Consider the following 21,900-nt stretch of genomic DNA (forward strand, 5'->3'; position numbering starts at 1 on the left):
CAATGGCTCTCCCTGTCACGGAGCGGCTGCTAGGCTAACCCCAGCTGTCATAGCCATCAGTGGTTCATAGCGACCAATCTGTCTGCTCTTATGGCCCTGTGCTTACCAGTGCTACCGGCTTTCTCTACACAAACACACACAAATACACACAAACACACGCAAACACACACTGCCAGTGAATCACATCAAATTAGCCAAGCATACTCTGATCAAGGGGGACACTCGAGCATTAAAAACCCATTGATTGTGCAGCAATTTGGCGGCGCTGGGCACGTGTCGTGTGTTAACCCAATGGAGCGTTACGCAATGGCAGTGTGGATGTCCCGGCAATACGGAGGCAGCCGAGCATGCAGAGCGGTCACTGCGAAGCCATCTATAGACCTATACTGTAGCAGTTCATTAGAGCAAAGTACCCTGTCTTATGGCCAGTGTTATTTCAATTGAAGGTTAGCTAGTATGATAATTAGGGGGCTTTTAGATATTATTGCTTCTTCTATTATGGTTAACTGGGTCAGATTATCTCCAAAACTGCAGCGCTTTTGCGGTCTATACTGTCAAAACAGGTCTAAGAAAGAATCAGCAGAGATAATGCTGCCTAATCCATGTATTATGTTTAAGTTGAGGGGAAAAAGTGGATTTGCAAAGACGACCCCAAATTAAACAAAAGAAACCTTTAGAAAGAGGGAAGAATTTATTCAGTTAAAGCAATAACGCAGACTTTTTGCCCATGAAGTTATCTCATAGTAATAATTATTTTTCAGTAGTCAGTTAATATTAAGCCTGACTTCACTCTTGTAAGTAGCTAATAATGTTACTACACACATGGAGGAACTAAAACTGTTTTCAAAATGGGTTTAGTTCTAATTACCATTGAAGTGTCAAGGATGCAGCAAGTGGAGTGGAGCCTTATAGAAAGTAGCAGTTTGTACCACTAAACAAAGCCTCGGAGCTCATCTACATTTTTCATTACTGTATTTCCAAAAAAAACAATATAGCAATATTAGTTATGTGCTAACATGCTGAAATATTATGATCCTCAGTCTTCTCCATTGTTTTCTCCATTCAGTATCACACAGGTGTCTTTCCTGCAGGACACAATAAAAGCCACAGCGCTGGGTTTAGGAGCACATGCATGTATCCACATGGGGGTTTCAGGAATTTGACTACTGAGTCTTGTTCCACGTGTTTCAGGCTGCAAAACACTTTTTTGGCAAGCCAATCCAATGTTCTGGCGCACTGCAGTGTGCCACAAAGTAACCCTTACAAAAGACAAACATGTTTTGTTAAGTTCAGACGCTCTGAGAGAACAGTTGGACGCCTGGAGTGTTTTCTGAAGCCTCTGTCCTCAGCGCAGAGACGGCGTGAAGGAGATGGAAAAGCAAAGGCTGTGTTTGGGCGGTTAAAATCACCTTAACCAAGAGAATGTTCTAAAATCACTCAGAATACAGGAAATGACTACTGTTTTTTATAATGAGGACCCCCCAGCCCCCCCAGTTGTCTGCGATGTCTGACTTTGCCCCTCAAACAAAGTTCATAATATTTGCTCGCAATTTCTTTCCCTGTAATTTCTTTCGAACAGTGAACTCCATTTGGCGCTGAACACATTGCAACTGTCTCCCTTTTTCTTTTCTTTGTTCAAGTCAAGTACCAACCACTCAAATGCACAAAGACATATATTTTTAAAAAGCTTCATCGCTTCTTAATGGCAAATCTCAGTTCTCACAAGCACCCGCTCAGATTTTCACTCCCTCTGCCTGACTTATCCATCCTCACTACTCCCCCCATCTATGAAATGGTGTTTTCGGGCCAGAAACTTACTTACAGAAGGTGAATTATTGACTCCTTGTGTTGCCAGGTGCGCCTCACTCTTTTTTTTTTATGAATGTCTCTTGGGTTCCTTATATTTGAAGTGAACAAGGACTATCTGCCCCATCAGACGGGGGGGTGAGGAGGTGCGCCGTGTGATACCTCTCTCCGCTTGACATTATAAACCGGATTCAGGCCTAGAACATTAAGGCGTTCTCGAGGATTTGATGGTGAGGCAGAATTTGAGCCCGCTGCACTTGTCCTCCAGCTGCTCTCTCCTTCTCCTCTTTCCACATTTTCAATCCCTTTATCCCGTTGTTTCTCTCATTTCATGTCCTTCCACGGCAAAAAAAAGTCCTCGGGATGAATTTAAAGCTGTACGCTATTATACCATGCAATGTCTTTTATCAGTCTCATAATCGTCGGCCTATAGCGTTTTGTAATTGTATACACAGAGCAGATGCAATGACTACGATTTAGTGAATTCAATTATTTTCTTTAGTGAATTAAGTTCTTTTTTTACACAGAATTTTCCAATAACACGTTTCTCTATTTTCTGCAACCCATAGAAGGTGGATTGCCACAACACACGCTAGATATCACTGCCAAATATGTCCAAAGTGCCTCGAATATTCTCAAGATTGTGCCGTGTGAAATGATCCATTCATCTGCAAAAGACAGCTGATAAACGAGTGCGGTGTGAGCGGAGAGAGAGATGGACCTCCTGTGACGACATGACAAATACTGTTACATGCTCCATCACACAGTCTGTCCTCGCCACACCTCCACCTCAGGCTCTGCACCCAATCAGGCGAGTTAGAGGGCTTTGGAAAGAGACTTACATCCAAGGGTGTGGGGTCTTTCCGTGGAGAAGTTATTGCTTTGTCTGGCGTTAAACTTATCATTCTCCAAAGAGACAAACTGATCTATGGAGAGGCGACCCCGCTGAAAAAAGCACACTTAAAAGGGTGCAAGATATCATTGATGACTGTGGAAAATTCAGGCAAAGTTCAGTTCAATTCAATGTATTTGTCTTGAGTCCAACATCCAGACATCAGGCTCAGGGCTTTACCAAATTGTCGATTTAACCAATGGAAAGTAAAAAAATCAAACAATGAAACCGTCATTGGTCAAAAGGACAAGCAAACTGCCCAACATTCACAGGAATTGAGCAAATGGATAACTGTCTTTTCAAAAAACCCAGTGGGAAATGTGGAGGAGAACCACTCCCAAGGACGACCAGGCTGTAGAAAGCAACAACACGTAGCCTAGCCTGCAGTCAACGCACCCCAGGGAGCAGTGCATCTTTAAAAACTGATAATAATTGGAGTCAAAAACTCCAACTGGGCCTCTGTGGAGTTGAATAGTTTCAGTGAGGCTAAAAATGCTACAGTTGAGTGAAAAAAAACAGGGTAGACAATGTTTTTAATGGCATTTTGTGAATTTGATCCTGATAATTTTACTACTCAAAAACAAAACGAAAGGACCATTCAAAAGATCCATTTTGTTTTAAATCGTTAATGTCAGAGGTCCTAAATGTTTATCATTCTGAAATCCATGGATCAGATAAATTAACTTTCAATTATTTTCATTCACTGGATTTATACGATAATTGGATAAGTTATTAAAACCCAGATCGACTGAGGTGTTGTGGATCTATTCTCCCAAATCCACCAGGACGGTACTCGGATGTCGTGTAAATCGTACTGCAGCTGGTTAAAACGCTGCTGTGCACTTTTGCAAGACCCCCGCTGTTTTTGTCATATTGAGGACATACCAATGCAGAAAACACGCAACAACTCTGTATTCTGCGCAGCTAGCAAGTTTGTACGAGACGATAGCGACTCGCATGTTTAGTGGGACTCAGAGAATGTCACCATCATGCCACCGTTTTACAAATGATCCACGTGTCGTACGGAACTTCTCCACCAATTCCGAATCCGCGACCTCCTTCAGAACCACTCCCTCTCACCAGCCCGAACCCGCATCCGCCGTGAACGAGATGCGCTGGCGGCCAGGATTTGTCACGCTCACCTCTTTGAATCGATTTCCTCTCTTTCTTTCTTGCACGGCAGAACGGGTTCGACCAGTTCGGGAGGAACGAGTCCGTTTTTTCAAGCGCTGTCCGATTTCTCTGCGCATGTAAAACGCAGCGATCGTGTCAGCGTGGTAATTGGAATGGGTTTACAGTGTGCAGTCTTCATCACGGGGTCGCCCATGGGTCAAACGGTGCCTGTGGAGCTTTACATTGGCCTCGATTGAATGGGATTTCGCACGTAACGGACGGACAATAAATCAATATGGAGAGGTTGGATCCATCACCGGCTCTCATCTTTATTTCATTGCGCCGCTGATAAACACCGCGCCCCGAGGTGACAAATCCTTCCTCTTATCGACTGCCACATGTTAATCTATGAGCAGACTCTGTGGCCACCGTCCTGCTGTCTAAATTACAATGAAGATTCCCCGTTTTAACAAATGAGATCTGCGTTAAAGAAAAGAACGGTTTGACACGTGAATTTAACCGGCTTTAGTCCGTGCTGCTGCCTTTGTGTGGGGGCCCCCGGCAGTCGATTTGCCCCGAGCCGGGATTCCGACAGGAGATTTGAAGGAAAGGAAGGGTTTAACAAAATACGTATGCCTCAGGTTAGATGCGGGTCGTAATGAAAAGTGGGTGCAATCGTGGGTGGCGTTCTGAAGCCGAATTAATACGCTCGTTGGGTCCGAATGTAAGGTTTTGCTGGAGGATTTTTGACCCACATCTTGTCTGTTGTAAATCTAAGATGACAACGCTGTATTTTGATTTCACCTGGTTCAGGCTCTGGTGTTGGAAAGTGAAAAATGTTGGAAATGAGAAAAATTAAACTCTGAAATGCATCTTAAAGGATGAAATGTAAAAGAAAATGTGCCGGAAAGAAGCCAATAAAGCCAATCTAAAGCTTCAGACCCCAAGTGCAATGCATAGAAACAAGCCTGTATTCACAATGTCTTTATTATTAAATGAAACTGTAGACAACTGAACAGATTCAACGTTATTGACCTTTACAGTGGCCCTAGTTTTCTTTTAAACAAGTATAGATTGCGTAGATTGTACTCTAAATTTGCAATTTCCAGACGTTTGATTTACTTTCCACTTTGTTCTCTCTTCAAAACGCGTCGCAGGAGATGTTTGTGAGGAATACATTTCATTATAAAGCAATGTGCCTATAACGTTCCTGATACTGACAGTACAAACGATGTGATCTTGATAAACTAATGAATTCAATTCTATAAATGCAACAAACTCCTGAAAAGAATTAGTTTAACTTTAGTTTGTGAAATAAATCCAAAGTACTTTCAAGAATAATTATCTATTTTGCATGAAGTACAACAATACTATAACTCTGCTAAATCACTCTTTCTATACAGCATTAAAAATCTAATATAAATCCATCTCTGCCTATTTATATTAGCGTTCACATCTATTGCAAGCAAGTATGGCTGTTAGAATAGAGCTTCATTTGTCTGTTTCAAGATAAAACCGAAATTTGTCTTCAACTCGGCTTATTCAGCATAAACAACATCCACAACACAATATAACATCAAGTTAATTTCTAGTTAACTGCACCAAAAACCCATTAGATCAACATTCCCTAAAAAGAGTGTTGTTTTCTTCCCTTTTACAGAAGAAAAACTCACCAAAAACATTGCATTCTCTCTGACTTTAGTTCTTCTGCCAACAGCCTCCAAGAGCAGCCTCCATGTTTGTTGTTCTTTGTGGTGGAGGATTTTGCAGTTTTCCCTCAGATTGAGCCGAGATCGTTGCTCTGCCAGGAGGAGGCGATATCTCGACTCTAGTTTGTAGATAGTCCGTAATATTGGATCTTGTGACCTGCAGCAGTGATAGAGGCTGAACTGCTAAAGGGCAGAGCCAGACTTAATGGAAGTACACCACCAAGAGATGTTTACCACTTCTGAGCATACACAACTTTCATTTTTGCATGTTTTATGTCCTCTATAAGGCAAAAGAAGGCACAAAACATCGGTACAATAAATATTTCCTTATGTATAAAAAAGTAAAAAGAGAAACTAAAGGGTAAAGTCAACAACCTTAGTGAAAATGTTGAAACTATACTCCATAAAACAAAATACACATTGAAATGTAAAGAATTAGATGTTAGAATTGACAGTGTTTACTTAGAAAAACTGGATAATGTATATATATATATATATATATATATATATATATATATATATATATATGTTCTCATTCTTCATCCGTCATAACAAAATCTACCTTTTCCCACTTTTTGATATATATCTACTTGTGGCTGTTAATATCAGTAAAAACAATATATTTTCCTTATGTTTGCTGTTTGTTATTTTTGGTTTTCACGCCAACATATTTCCCGTCCACTGTTATAGCTCAGTGTATAATGTAACACAAAACACAGTCCAACCGTACCAGAGTAAATCTTCTCCATCTCTGACATTTATGTATCTACTTTACTATTGTTATTCTTCAGCTCCTTGTTACAAGCCGAGCACAAATGCGAGCGATAGTGATCAACTCCCCATCAGCCAAAGAGAGGCTGTTTAACGTAACGAGCGGCCATTAAAATAAACACTACAGGTTGTAAGATTTTTTTACACGATTCCTTATTTACAGTACATTGTCTCTGGCGGCGGATGTATATATCACTGTATTTAACAACCCGAGCGCGGATATCATCCGTCTCTTGTCTGAATGCGATCAATAACATCTTTAGTGAAATGGGTTTTTCACTGCCATAGCCATATGTCCACACACCAGGCTCGATGCATACATATACCATATTGTACACACAGTTACAAACATTTTTATCAATGGAACAATGTAGGAAAACCCGCTTATTTACACACTAAGAGGTAATTGTCAACTAGAAAAAAGTAGTAGTAGTGTTTGTTAGCATTAGTTAAGTCTATTGACCTACTCTATAATCAATAGCCTTAACTAACAACATCCTGTACTGTAAAGAACTAGTTTGTGCTCTACTGTAGTTAGGCCTTAGTTATTTTATTACTTGGTTTACGGATCCGCCGCACTTAGATTATTGATTTCTACAATAGAAATAAAATTAATTATAATCTTTTTTTTTATAAAGTACCGGCGACAACGCAAAATACCATTAAATGAAATGTAAAAAGCGGTATTAAGTCAAAAGATAAGAGCGCGTGAAGCAATTTCTCGCCAAACTCCTGCGGAAGTCTGACAGAGCTGCTCCGAGAGAAGAAAACATCTTTTGAAATTGAAATTATATGTATATTTATATTTCGTCCGCCTGTGCAATATATTTCATTTAACAATCCGTAAACCAAGTAATAAAATAACTGCGGCCTTAGCTCCTCCCTTCAGACATGTGACTCTCTGTCAGATGAAATGTAGAAGCTTCTTGGATGAGCAGTGAAACGTCTTCACTCTTAAAACTGTCCAGTGCAGAATTTAATTTTCTTTCTACACTGACATGTTTACACACTAATGATGCAACAGATTCTTTATTACCGTAACATGGAAAGTGCATTGCAGCTGAAAAATCTGACATTTTATTTTATTATCGAAGGAGAGCTTTGTTTACCAGTCTGGCATTTCCATTAGTATTAGTACATCGTGGAATAATGAATGTTTTGCGACCATTCTTTGAGCCTTTTTTAAAATAAATGTTAGAAAATTCCCAGCAGACAGCGCCGGACCTAAAACGACTCTTCCTCCGCTGATAAATGGAGACAATTGGAGATGTAAAAAACCACACTACCTGGATTAGTACATCGGCAAAACACAATTTTGCTTTGTTTCCTTTTCCTCATTCGCTTTCTCTCCTTTCTTTCATTTTTGTTCCATTCCCGCTGACCCCCGCAGGACAAATCAAAACCGTACATAGCGTATATTTGTGTCATTCTCATTTCACTTCCCATCGCTACAACCAGGCGCCCTCACACACGCTCAAACATACAAAATGGAAATCACGGATCGGCTTAACTCTCCCCGACACCTCTGTGAATTAAGCTCTTCCGATCCACTCTCTTTCCCATTATAGAGGCATTGTCGGGCGGCTCGATGGCGAACAGGTATCGCCCGCGGCCCCTTTGCGGATCCCGCGTCGTTTGTTCCTCCTCATCCTCCGTACGTCCTGCCACCGCTGTCAGTCTTTTCCGTTCCCCCGTGACCTCCGCCAGCTCCTTCCTTAACGACGCCTGTCTCGTCACTTTGCTCGCTTTTTCCTCGTGGCAGCGGATAACAAAGCGCAAAGTGTAAACCCGCGTCATGCCAGTGCAACATTTTCACCGTTTCCTCGCCGCGTTTTCACTCCGTCGAGCGCTCTTTCCTTCACGTTGTGTTCGTTGCCTTCGGTTAACGTCAGGTCTCCGTGTCCGGCAGCTCTTTACTCTTCGTAGTGACGGGAGCGGAGGGAGGTGTGATAGCGATCGTCATGGATACGGCGTGAGACGAGCTGCTCTGACAGTTTGTTCTGCTGTACCGTACCACCCAGACGTGCACTTTTAAAGCTGCGCACACGCCAAAGCGCTGCCTGTCACGGCTTTCTTTTCTTTTTTATTCTTAACCCGGCCGTGACTTCAAAACCGTCCTCTAGGGGCGTCAGTTGTGGTGGTATCATGACACGTGGAAGAACAATAGTTTTTCTCATGTACTATACGTGTTCCACTGCTCCCGGCGTTCCTGCTGGACCGGTGGGGAAACGTGTGGAGTTTACAGGAAGGGCAGGCTCGGAACTGAGACGCGAGGGAAGGAATCCTGTTTGCGAGTTCATAATCCAATGTTGTTGATGCTGCAGACTGAGCAGCGCAAAGTGTATCGACGACTTTGATGCGTGAAAAAAACTGTTGAGTGAAAAGAATTGACAAAATGTGGGATAGGATTTCATGAGATTTAGATATTGGTGGTAAATACATTTGAGGGTGTCGAATATAAAGTGATTTCAGCACACAGAAATATGTTAATTTCACACATACGCATTTTGTAAAAGTTAGTTTAAAAAAAAATCAAAGAACGTTGGTCCCTCATATAAATCTTTATCATTCATTCATTTTCTACCGCTTGTTCCCTTTCGAGGTCGTGTATCCTTTTTGAAATTTAAATTTACAAATACAAATTCAACAAATCCTCAATCCTCCAGTGTTTTTTAAACTTCCTGTAAGTTATCTGTCCTTTCCCCTTGTATCTACTGCGTTGTAACACCAAAATTTCCCCATGTGTGGACATTAAAGGCTATTTTATCTTATCTTATCTTATCTTATCTTAACACCTGATATATTTTCAGCAAGTGGTGTGTTCACCCCGAGGTTTCTACTTTTTCACACTGGGTTTTGTTAGTTTTTCCATAAGTACTTATGCATTTGCTAAATTCCTGTGAACATTCTTTAATCTGCTTCTCTTTTTAATGATCAGTGACTGTTTCAGTGTTGCTCATCGAGGTAAATGCTGCTGTTGCTGCTGTTGTGATTTTGGGCATTACAAAATAAATTGAATTGAGTATTGTGGAGCATGACCCTCCATCGTGTGCAAGTGGATTCTTAGCTACTAAGTGGTTTGGGAATTGAATTGTCTTAAGATATGTGTTGCTTTCATCCATCTAATTGCATTTCCTCTTTCGTGCCTTGTCAAGGACCCAATTATTATGTTACAGAAGACATATTATGCTAAATCAACTTTAATGAGCTTTTAACCTTGCTACAACGGACTTTCCTCTTCATTTGTTTACTCAAAGTATTTTGTCTGATTCCTGCATGTTTGAGTAATCCTGTATTGTTCTGCCACTGAGACTGCTTAGAAAAGTCCTGTTTCACCTACCCCTTATCCCCGCCCACATCCCTACAGTGTGATTAGTTGAAGAACGAAGACAAGAGATAGCGGAACGTCACTATGAAGCGTCCTGCCGTTTTGAACAGGAAGTCAGCCATTTTAGATCAATATTGCGGTTTAGAATAAGCAAATGTAAAATAATTATCTACTTATGTCATTTTTATACTGATATTAACATTAACAAGGCCTAAAAGTCACGTGTAAAGCCTCGAAAGCTTCCTATATTTGTGAATTCTGTTAATTGGCAATGGCAATAAACCTTTTTTCTGATTCTGATTCTGATTCTGGTTCTGGTTCTGGTTCTGGTTCTGGTTCTGATTCTGATTCTGATTCTGACTCTCTTGTTGTCGCAGGGTGCAGTGATCACGCCAGCCATGGACCACACGATGTCCATGCAGCCAGCCAGCATGATGGGCCCCCTTGCGCAGCAGATGAACCACCTGTCCCTGGGCACTACCGGAAGTGTGAGCACCTTTAACCGTTTAACCTCCGACACTTCCCCCTCTGCGGGGATCTTGCTCGTAAATGTGTTTGGTGCTCGTGCTGCGTGACCGCCGCGGACCGGGAACGCGAGCTGCAGATCCGGTGTCGCTCAGATTGATTAAAGCTCATTCCGTCTCCAGTTTGTCCACAGTTTATAGAGTGCTCCTCCACATCTTTTATAGCTCTTTGATCATGAATGGACTGACGGTCTTTTAATCCCAGACCGTTTGAACAACTAAGAAGAACCTCTTTCCTTCAGGCCGTTAGAAGTGCAAAGAAAGTTGAAAATAATCATCTTGACATTTTCTTTCTCACAACATTTCTTTGCTTTTCATTTGAGGATGCATTATGTTACCTTTTTGGGGTTTTGGTTGTGCCACCTGCTTCCTTGTTTCCTTGGAGATGTTCTCTCTTTGCTAAAACATCCCAGAGTATGTCATGACATCTACATCTATCATGCAGTTATTCAATACAGATGCTTTTTATTGCTTAAAACATACATTTTTACTTCGACCTGGCTCACCTTTCCTTTGACTTGACCTGGTGGAATTACCTGCTTGTTTCCATAGAGATAGATACGTTTAGCACCTTACTGTGGAACATTCTAGGCAAAGTAAAAACGTCTTCATGGAGACGAGCGTGGAAAATGACCCTCAAAAACAACAAAAACAAACAACAGCAACATTACGACTTCAATTAAAAACATATTACTGCCACAACAAATGTAAACAGCACTTTATGAACATTCACAGTGTTTTTTTTCATATTTCCTAGCACTCCAGCCTTTTATTTTTCCACGTATTCCTCACTATGACTTATGCTGTACATGTTAAACACATTTCCTTTGAAGCTTGGCACCGCACATGGTCCCCGCTCCGCTCCCTCCGCTCCCTCCGCTCGCTCCCTCTCTCGTCACTCCTTAAATCACTCTCCTGTCTATCACTCCATCACTTCTCCGTTCGTCCATAAATAGGCCGCGCTCACAGTCACCTCCAGCAGGAAACACCCCCCTCTTCTCCTGGATCAGGCCGACTTAGAGGTGTCACACGGCTCTGAAGGGCTCACCTCGCCGCTCCGGGCCACTCCAGCCAGCACTTATTCCACTGCCTCCACCTTTGATCTCCCCTCTTGCGTTACGTGTGTGTGTGTGTGTGTGTGTGTGTGTGTGTGTGTGTGTGTGTGTGTGTGTGTGTGTGTGTGTGTGTGTGTGTGTGTGTGTGTGTGTGTGTGTGTGTGTGTGTGTGTGTGTGTGCGTGCGTGCGTGCGTGCGTGCGTGCGTGCGTGCGTGCGTGCGTGCGTGCGTGCGTGCGTGCGTGCGTGCGCGTGCGTGTGGAAAAGGGGAAATGGATTTGATTTTAGTACACTTTTAGGACTGTAATTGTACATGTAATGGCTAAAAATAATGCGATTTGGCTTGATTTGTTTATCCTGCAAAAGGGATGAAACAAATATTGTGAGCATAAACACGATAATTTAAATACTATTCACAATTATTGACAGTATGACAAAAGAAAAAGTTAAAGCTTTACATTTCTATCTTTACTGTTGTCTAATATGTTGCCGTTCCTCAGATGTATGACCAGATTTACCATGAAATCAAACTGAAAGACAAAGGTCAGTCAGATGAAAAGCGCTTAAGGTTTACGTTGTGGTGGAAAAAGAAAATGACAACTAAAAGTACAGTTACATTGCCAAAAATATGTTACAAGTACAAATACTGCTCCTAAAATTGTACACAAGTAAAAGCGCAAAGTTTGCATAAAAAATACTAGCAGATGCACTGGAATGGGAACTGCAATTACATAATTATTCTCAAGTACAAGTACATGTTTAAAATTCGACACATAAAAGTACAATTAACCAACAAATCTACTCAATTACAGTACTACTTTACATTTAGCTTTATTTTCTGTCATATAGATTGAATTGAAATGACTTACTTATTGAATTTTCACGATAATTACGTTTTATTTCTTCAGATCATATTGTGACTCGTCCTTCAATGTGGCTGGGATCTTACTCTAGATCTGGAGTCTTAGTTTAGTTCTATATCGTTTACAGCGACTGAATTATTTACAGGGTGTAAAAGGGGTCACTTAATGCTTATATCATTTTTCATTTGACAATAAAAGGAAAAGAATACTGTATTTTCCGGACTATAAGGAGTATAAATTGAACCAAAAAATGCATTATAGAGAAGAAAAAACACATATAAGTCGCACTGGAGTATAAGTCGCATTTTTGGTGACATTTATTTGATAAAATCCAAGACCAAGAACAGACATTTCATCTTAAAACGCAATTTAAAATAATAACAGATGAGAGAACATGATGAATAGGTGTACGTATGCTAACGCTAACACCTTCAGCTACATGACGCACAGACAGAACTGTGGTAAGTGTCTGGTATGTTAACGTAACATATTAACAGTTATTCAGATAACTATAGCATAAAGAACATGCTAACAAGTTTACCAAAGCATCAGTTTTACCCCAAATCACTAAATCCATTGAATTCTTCTTCCTCTGTGTCACTTCTAAACAACTCTGCAAACTCTGGAGGTAGAGGAAGTGCAGATTCTTCTTCTTCTTCTGCGTCGCTTAGAGCCTAGAGCGCCCTCTAGCAGTTGCCAGTGTAAAAATGACGAATAATATCACATATAAGCACCGGAGTATAAATCGGCCAAAAATATTGGCCGATTAGGTGCGATTTATAGTCCGGAAAACACGGCAGCTTTACTTTCACAGTTGCACCTTTATCCGTGATGTTCTTTCACATCAGCGTCGATCGCACTCGTTCCCGTCAGTGGCTAAAACAGTGTGGTATTCTACATTTTTGGCCATGTGTTTCCAGGTGAGCTGAAAGCGACTGTGCCTCCACGCCGCTTCTGTCAGGAATGCCCTGCGCCTAATCTGCCCCAGCTGCGCTAACAGGCAGGATTAGAGACGGGCTAATCTATGGTGATGGCTTCTGATGTTTGATGGCTTGTATTAACGCGAGAATGTGGGTTAAGGTCTTTTTTCCCCCCTCCCCTGCTTCTTCTCAGTTCTGCTCACTCTTTGCTCCTGCTTTAGCGGCTGTCCTGAGGCGCTTTGCTTTGTAGCCCCGGCTCCGGCACGGCACACACGACATGCCACACTTGATCATCTCAGGGACTTGAGACGTGTTTCCCATTTCGCCGTCTCTCCGGGCAGATGCGGAGGCTTTCATCGCGGCAGATCGAGAAAATCTGGCACCGAACGACATCTGCAACTGTTCACCAAATACACTGGACTGGTTCTTTTGGCGTCTGTGCTCCGATTGTGTCATTAGCAGTGAGTCGGGGGCGGTGGGCGACCGCGGTGCAGCCCCCGGGACCCTTTTCTCCAAGTCCTGATCTAGCTGTGGTCAAAAGAAGCTGGAAAGTGAATCTACTTTGATGTTTCGTTGGTTTATTTGTTTGTCTTTTGACACTTGAAACTCATACTGTGAATCTACGAAAAGCATTAACTTTCTATTTTAGCCCACAGTCATGAAAGTCATTTGCAGAGCGGCGTAGAGTAGCCACAATTTAATAGTAAGTAAGAGTAATGTTACTTCAAAATACTGTTACTCAAGCAAAAGTACAAAGTAGTGGTTGCAGTAGTAGTAAGTATTTGAGGAAACTTCTATTCAAGTAAGAGCAACTGTAAACGTATATCCGGACGTAACATCTGATTTATAATTTTGAAGTTAATGTAATTGGTAGAAATAATATTAAACAATGCACAAAATCTGGTCTTTTGAAATGATAGACAAGAAAATGAAAAAAATTTATCATTCTGAAGGAGCTGAGCAACAAGCACAATTGTTCAAATCATTTAATATTGTCAACATGACGCTTTTGTCACTTGAAGAGTTACAGAGTGAGGAGAGGAACCCTCTCATGTAAGAATACTGTCTAACTAAATATTACTCAAGTAGAAGGAGACTACCCTCCTCAAGTCTTTTGAAAGAAAAATACATACTAATATTAAAAAAGTAAAATATGTGCAAAGCATTTTTACTCTTCAGTACTAAAGTGTATTTGATGTCTCTTTTTATTCAGCTCTAACCCTTAATACTGACATGTTCTAGCTTCTGGTCTCAAGCCCTGAGAAAAGACATTCATCCGTCATGAAAACGTCCTTGCAGCGTCTCCCTCATGTGGGCGTGTGTGTAATGGGGTTCTTCTGGCCTCTGTCGGTCAGAGCTTGCACCTGCCTGACCGGCCTCCATCCTCCAGCAGACGGCTGAGGCACTGGGCCGGCCTCTGTTTGTCTTTGGCTGTGGTTTCAAACTAACCTCCAAGAACCAAATGTTCCTGGTTTCACCCATGCACTGGCGCTGAGCGGGGAATTCCAAGAATGGTGTTTTATTTTTCACCATAGACACTGGCTCACAGGACACGGTGGTGAAGTGGAGCTGTGGCGATGTGCTGCTTGAGGGCACATGCGACACTGGTCACTGCAGTGGAATTCTTCTGCCTTTTCCAGACGTTGCTGCTTGAGTTGAGTTCCTGAGACGCACTTGTCAGCCTTGATCAAGTTGATTATGGAATGCTTAAGTTTACGGATGGATACAAGTGCAAGCCATGTTTCTTCTGCCTGATTTATATGTCGTGTTATAGTGCAGCGTTTTGTGTACAAACTGATGTCACGAGTCTTCACGCTTCTGCACAAATGCATGAGTCTTCCATATTTAACATGTGCGTGTCTCGTGTAAATAAATATAGTGTTGATATGAAGCTCAGAGCGGCAGAGTTTGGTACAGCGGGGGTGACAGTGGTGACCTTCCTTCGCCTTGTGTCAAACCCAGGAGAGTGTTGTCATGGTGACGACAGTGATTGACAGCTCCTGTGTTGCAGGAAGACAGAGCCGTGTGAAGAGCTGTCCTCCATTATCGGCGTGATCCTCTCGCTTTCCTTTTGGGAGGAACAAGTACAGTGCATTATCTCAAATCCCCTCCAGCACTGCCCCTGGAATTTTGGATTTACAAGAATTTGGCCTGAGACTCCTCCAGGATATGAGCAACCCTCTGTAACTTGAGAACTATTCAAAAATCTTCAACAAAAGAAAGTCATCATATTTTGTTGCATCATAGAAGATAAATTGACATTGTAATTTGAGCAAAGTCGAAATAGCAAAGCTGTTTCTCTGCAGTGCTCAGGTTTCAGATGGATGAGTGTGTTGTATTTAAAGGTGACATTGATTGTGGCCTGTGTGGATCTCTTCAGACAGATGTTAACAAAGTCTAGAGGCACAATGACTTTTCTGGAGTAAAGCGCCTGGTTCAGACGCCAGCGGTCCCTCCTGTGAGATCAATAGTCATCAGAGTCCATCCCCACACTCCCCCTCCATTAATAACACACTGAGTGGCCCCACCAACTGTTTTTGTCCAGCTCTGCACAGAGCACAGTCTGCTGCTCAGACCCACTCCAGCCTGGCTCCAGGCCAACTTATATCCCCTAAATGACTAACATATTCCTATATCTTTGTATTATTATTATTTATAGTCTACCAGGCAAATAACTTAAAGTAAGTTTCTTCTAACAGGTTTAACCTGGCGGTGCAGCCCCGAGCTTCATCTTCCTGTGCAATATTTACTGCTCTGTGAGCTAGAGCCTCATAGAGCAGCACTTTGTGTCTAAACACACTGTTGTATTGCGCCGCGGTGCAGCAGGCTCAGAGCGTCCTGTCTGCTGTATGGATTTCTGTTAGGCTGCTGCATTGCAGTGTGACTTCCTGCTGTAGTGCTGCTGTGTGTCATTGAGAGTGATGAAGAGGAGACAGAGGAGTGATGAAGAGCATGTTGAGGAGTGGCCTCAGAGCCACTTGTTATGGAGCAGTTCATCAACATACGCGGAGCCATCTGCCACACACAGGTGTGTGCCACCCACTTCACTGACTACACCCAAGTACAGCCATTTACTGCCAATTAGGGAGTACTTTCTACTTTCTACTGCCCAAACCCGTCTGTGCCTACGGACAGGGAGGGATTAAAAGAGTTGAAATTGGACAAAAATCATCTTTATCACCATGGCAACCCCATCCACTGTAGTCATGCTTGACGAGCTCCTGACTCGCTATAGTAGAGCCAGCAGAAATCTGCCCTGCTCAACCTGCCACATTAAATAGGTTAACTAATGGTTATGGAAGAAGGAAAAATCATATCTTATAACATTTTCTTGTTAAGTCTGATTTAAATTCCTAACATTTCAAATGGACAGTCTCCTTTGACAAGAGGATTTTGATAGGGCTAATTATCTCCGTACTGGGCTTGGTTTGCTCTCCGTCACCCTCACAGGTGAGCTGCTGAATAAGTTAAGGGCACAAAAACAGCCCGGTGCTAAATTGGTATGCACGCGCTGAATTGGGCAGGGAGAAGGTCACTGGAACAATCTGATGGGCCTTTTAGACTGTGGCAGCTGCAAGAGGATCGCTGACAGCGAGGTGAGAGGGGAACGTGGAGTTCTGAGCTGGAGTGTTAGGAAGTCTGGACACATGGCACAGTGTTCTCACTGTGACACCCTGTTGTGTGATAACCTTAAATTCACATAACAAACACACTAACATCCGTCCCAGGGCAGGCTGCGGGCCATGGGCTCAGATGGAGGGGGAGTTAATCACCCATGTCCCTGGCCTTTAGCTGCTCTCATTAGCGCGGCGAGCGTTGGAGCTGTACCCGATCCATTAGCGACGCTGCCGGTAATGACACTTCAGCAGCACCACGGGCCCACGGCCAACAACCACTGACTCCTACCTCCTCCACCATTCTCTCTGCTCTGTGAGAGTCCAGCCTCCATCACTGCTCCTGTTCCTGCTGGCAACTCCAGGACAAGCCACAGAAGAACGGGCTTGTTCTCACTGCCTCAGGAGAGGGAGAGAGGAGATCCCAGCTGCCGGCCCTTATCTGATCCACATCCGTCTGCTTTATTGAAAACACAGACATGTTGTGCACATGGAGAGAACACGTCCATGCAGCAGCTCTGGACCTGCCAGTGCTCAGCAGTGTTAATTAAAAAGAGACACATGGTCACGTCAGTCTGCGCTCACACTGAGCACTGTCCTCAGACTCTGGCGCTGTGTAATCAGACCTGTGTCACATGTGTGAAATGGCCATTGCAGAGCGAGCCGTGGTTAAAAGCCGGGGCAGCCATGACTAACCGTGTAGTCCACAGGTGCAGACCTTCTCTCTCAGCTCTCCTCTGGCCTCTCCTCTGCTCTTCTTTCTCTCCTTTAGTTCCTCTTGCCCTGGGCTGTGACATGGTGCATTTACTGCGTGGGGTAGAACAGCAGGACAAGTCTTCCTCCTCTTCCTCCTGTCTGCTCTCACTGGTTCTGTTCACTGTAAGGTGCAGTGGTATACTTCTAGCTCCCTCTAAAGGACACTGATGGCATAACAGGCTTTTGCACAAACAGCAGATAAGAGTTCAGGTACATTGGGTTCAGTGGGTTACTGATCATTGTGTTTGTCTGTGTTTCAGTACATGACTGCTGCAGCGGCTGCGGCGCCTATGCAAGGGACCTACATCCCTCAGTACACTCCTGTGCCTCCTACAGCCGTCCCTGTCGAGGTGAGACCCTCACTCACGCACACAGTTATGTCTACTGCACTTTTATAACACCACAGCAACAACATTATAATGTGGACACACATCTGTGACTAAATGTACAGATTAATCTACTATTGGATGTTATGCAGTAACAGCATTAAACAGAAAACCTTTTATATGAGTACTTGCTGCCACATTTAGCTAATTATTATTCAAAACAGCCATCAGGACAGGAAATATGGATTATGCAACGGCCAGACACTACAAAGAGGCAAATCATGGATCCCCATCCTCTTAGATGTGATGGGATTAAAAGGGTCACAATGCCCACTAGAGGGGGCAAAGCCTGCCCAGCACAGCAGACCATGAGCACTCTGAGGACGGCTTCATGCTGAAACGCTTTAACGTTTACTTGTTTGTTGTAGCCAAATAAAAAGTGATGTGAGTATCTCTGTCCCCCAAACATTCGAGATCATCCTTTATCTTTTTTTTTGGTTTCGCAAACTTCACCCCAACACATTATTCTGAATACTTTGTGCACTGGCTTATCCTAATAACCGTATAATATAATATTGAAGTACTAAACAGAGCAAAGTTATTATATTGAGAAGAAAATGAACTGCCAAACGTAAAGGACCTGTCTCTGCAAGAACCTTGAATCACCTTTATCTGCATCCTGTCTTCTTGAAAGATTATTTCCATTTCTACCACTTTAGGCTCTATAAATAGACAGATCTCATTGGATTTTCTCATTTCATGATAAAACTGAGGATGGATCGAGGTGGTGAGTAAGAAAGATGGCGCGCTGAGAGCAGAGCCAGATGAGTCAAAAGTTTGATTTGGGGAAAAGACATTTAAAGTTGGAAGCAGACTTTGTCACTTCCTCAGCATGTGTCTGGGCCGATGGCAGTTTTTAGCGGCGCGCGCGGTGTTGATCATCCCTCACGCGGGACGCAGGAGGGATGAGCGGGAGGCTGACTGCGGCTGACAGGGCTCTCCTCTCAGATGGACTATCACCGGCGCGGCAGGCGACAGGGGCTGAAGTGAGACACAGAGCCGGGGGGGACAGGCTCGCTCCCGTCCCAGCCGCTACGGGCCGCTAGGTTCCCAAACACACTTATCCCGCCGCAGACGCTGACAGTCCACCCTGACAGAGCCATTAGTCCCAGCATCTATCTGGGCCCTCCCGGGTGACAGAGGAGAGCGATGCGGGCAGGAAGTGGCCCGTGGCGTTTCCTTACCTGTTCCTGGTCATGAACCCCCAAACGCCGGGAGCAACGGCGGCGGCGGCGGCGGCGGCGGCAGAGTGGTGAACATCGGAGTAGAACCGCGTCCTCGGGCTGATGAATGGACACGGCGTGCGATCCTTGAGAGCTTGTTAAAGGTGATTGAAATGAGGCAGCGGCACGGGCGATCGGTAATGGAAGACGGATGCACTGGAGTTTTCAATTTCAAGTTTTACAATCTAATTTTCTAAAGACACAAAGTTCTTTTTTTGTGAGACTGAGCAACTGAGTTTGTTCTTGACCTGAAGAACTGAGTGTTTTTGTTCATGAAAGAGTTCGATAACATTGTGGGTCATAAATATGGTGGAGCCGGTGCTTGAAAACAACATAATAGAGGTTGTTTCTTATCAAGTAGAATTCCTCATTGACATTCAAATACGTAAAATTCTCTATCGTTCTCAGACTCACTTGGCCGACTCTAAAGAATGGTGAAGCAAACAGTATTAATATTTCATGATATTTATGTAATTTATCTGGTAAAAGACCAGTAAAAGAGGATGTTCATGCTTACTATTATCTAGAATAAAGCACAGAAAGATTTACACACTCAACAATGACTTTTATTAAGGCTATGACATATTAAACGTGGTTGATGGGCTGGTAGCTCTGAAACCCTCTTTATTCTCTTGATTTTTCATATTTGGTGTCAATGTTGGGCTAATGCTAACGCCAAAGGAAAATATAAAGTCCTTTAGCATCTGAGCATTTACTGTATTTATGTTCCTATGCAATTCCCTGTGTTTTTGTCCTTGTAGCTCAAAACTGAACTCTTGGGCCACGTGTGCTGAGCGTGTGCTGAGCGTGTGCTGAGCGTGTGCTGAGCGTGTGCTGAGCGTGTGCTGAGCGTGTGCTGAGCGTGTGCTGAGCGTGTGCTGAGCGTGTCCTGTGTGTGTTGCCGTAGGGCGTGGTGACGGACTCTCCGCAGACGGTGGCTCCCTCGTCACAGGAGTTGCAGCAACAGATGCAGGTGGACTCTGACCACGTCCCGGCGTACTCCTACCAGTCCAAGTGAGTCCGGTAACGTAGGAAAAGGGTCAAAGTGTGTTGCTCACTGACACATTACCAGAGGAGGGCAGGACTCAGTTCAATGTATTCAGTTACACTTGAGGAACTTTGTGAAGACATTGTACTTTTCAGAGTTGTTTTCTGTACTTTTATTACTACTTGAGTCATATTTAGTTTGAAGTAGCGGTACTCCTACTTGAGTAAATGTTTTGGTTTCTTTTCCCACTGTGAGTCATTCTAAAAGTATTTCATGAACTACATTCAATTCTTCAAACTTTTTACATCTTAAATAAGATATGATTTGTTTTTGTGTCAATTCTTTGGAAATACCAGAATCTCTGCTTTATTTAATGCATTTTCTGTCTGATTACATTCATTGTAATGGTATTTTAAATAGATTTCATGTCCACTGTTTCACATTACTCAAGTATTAGTTCTCTCTAAATACTTTTTTACTCTTATTTAAGTAATTATGTTGGCCACTACTTTTGACTTCTACTTGAGTAATTATTTTAAAGTAACTTAACTCTTATTTAAGTGTATATTTGATCTACTCTGCCCACCTCTGCACATTACTGCTTACAGCACACACCCACAAATTCAGTCAGACTAAAATTACAACAAACTTTTGAAAAATTGGAGAAAACAATTATAATGTCTTCAATCATTTTGATTTGCAACCCCATTTCCAGAGCACTATTTCTGCAACTGTTTGAAACGTCTTCACTTTGATGTAATTGCCTGTCATGTTCTGTTAAAAAAGTCCAAGGATGTCATGATTACTCATAATGTGTTATATTTGTTAGCGCTCGTACTGACAACCTTCTTCAAAACGTCACACAATTGTTCAACACAAAACGTCGCATCTTAAACTTTTAATCACATGTTGAAATATTTATCCTTTTAAAATGTATCCTGTCAACCACAACGCTGGCCACGATGCGTTTCATAAATGACCCGCTGCATTTGCGTCCGCGGCAGCTGCTGTGTGGTCCGAAAGCAGAGCTAATAAAGTAAGACAGTAATGATTTCTAAGTGCGGGCGCTCGTGTTCGCCTCGTCGCTGTAGTGGCCTCGTCAGAAGTGCCGCCCGCGCTGATTTCGCTCTCTTTCGGCTCGTCAGCTGTCGTCGCCGTTGTTCCGCCGTGTTTGTAATATTGCCCTTTGATTACATTCTCCTGGCTCCTCGTTTCCTCACTCCTCTCCTCTCTCTCTCCCCTCTTTCATCAGATAACGGCGGCCGAGCGAGTGGTCCTGTGACAGCGTTGCCTTGAGACAGAAGGTGGCTGCACTGTGAACGCGGAGGAAAAGGAAAAGAAAAAGAAAAAGAAGAAGAGAAAAAAGATTGCTTCCAGATTGCCCAGGCACCAAAAAAAAAAAAAAAAAAAAAACACACAAAAAAAACCGTGACACTTTTTTTCATTTCCTACTTGGCCTACAAGAAAAACCACACAAAAGAGAGGAAGAAGGCGAGGAAGATGAAGGCAAAAGAGACACGACTGGGCACAGTGCAAGATAGTTTAGTCTGGAACCTGCCTGAAGGGCTGGGCTGAAGCTTGAAATGTTTCTCAAAAAAATACATGAAAAAATAGTTTCAAAAAAATATAGAAAATGACAAAAAAAAACGTGACAAAAAAGATTTTAAAACAGGACGAATGCGCAGGTAGGTGATGAAGTTTATTTTGTAATTAAAACAGGGGTTTGAGACACACACAGAGATTGTCTTCCTCAGATATTAAGCTAAGTTTGTTTTCACTCTTTTTTATGTTGTAGTGTTAAATTTTAGTTTTCTAGATATATTCAAAGGTGTTTTTTTTGTTGTTTTTTTTGTTCTTCTTTTTTGAATCTTCATGGCCTTAATTTCAAGGGCGCTAGAAACTTTTTAGTCCGTCAAGTGGACAAACGGCAAACACGATGAGTTTTGGACCATG

The 21,900-nt window shown here is 42.8% G+C and overlaps 1 protein-coding gene across 3 annotated transcripts in view; it reads left to right on the top strand.

Annotated features, from left to right (window-relative positions):
- The window catches only part of rbms3 (RNA binding motif, single stranded interacting protein), a 334,351-nt gene extending 312,732 nt beyond the window's left edge, over positions 1–21,619 (top strand). For 2 of the 3 annotated variants that reach the window (XM_072448062.1, XM_072448063.1), the window contains exons 11-14: positions 9,997–10,107; positions 17,611–17,700; positions 19,867–19,973; positions 21,200–21,619. In XM_072448062.1, the coding sequence (XP_072304163.1) occupies positions 9,997–10,107; positions 17,611–17,700; positions 19,867–19,973; positions 21,200–21,203 (312 nt within the window). In that variant the 3' untranslated portion in view covers positions 21,204–21,619. Of the gene's footprint in view, positions 1–9,996; positions 10,108–17,610; positions 17,701–19,866; positions 19,978–21,199 lie in introns of those variants that run through there. The other variant, XM_072448061.1, reaches the window with a different exon arrangement.
- The last annotated feature ends 281 nt before the right edge of the window (positions 21,620–21,900 follow it).

Source organism: Eucyclogobius newberryi, unplaced genomic scaffold (genome assembly GCF_026437365.1).
Source record: "Eucyclogobius newberryi isolate DKJ021-1_F unplaced genomic scaffold, fEucNew1.0.hap1 SCAF_16, whole genome shotgun sequence".
NCBI lineage: Eukaryota > Metazoa > Chordata > Actinopteri > Gobiiformes > Gobiidae > Eucyclogobius > Eucyclogobius newberryi.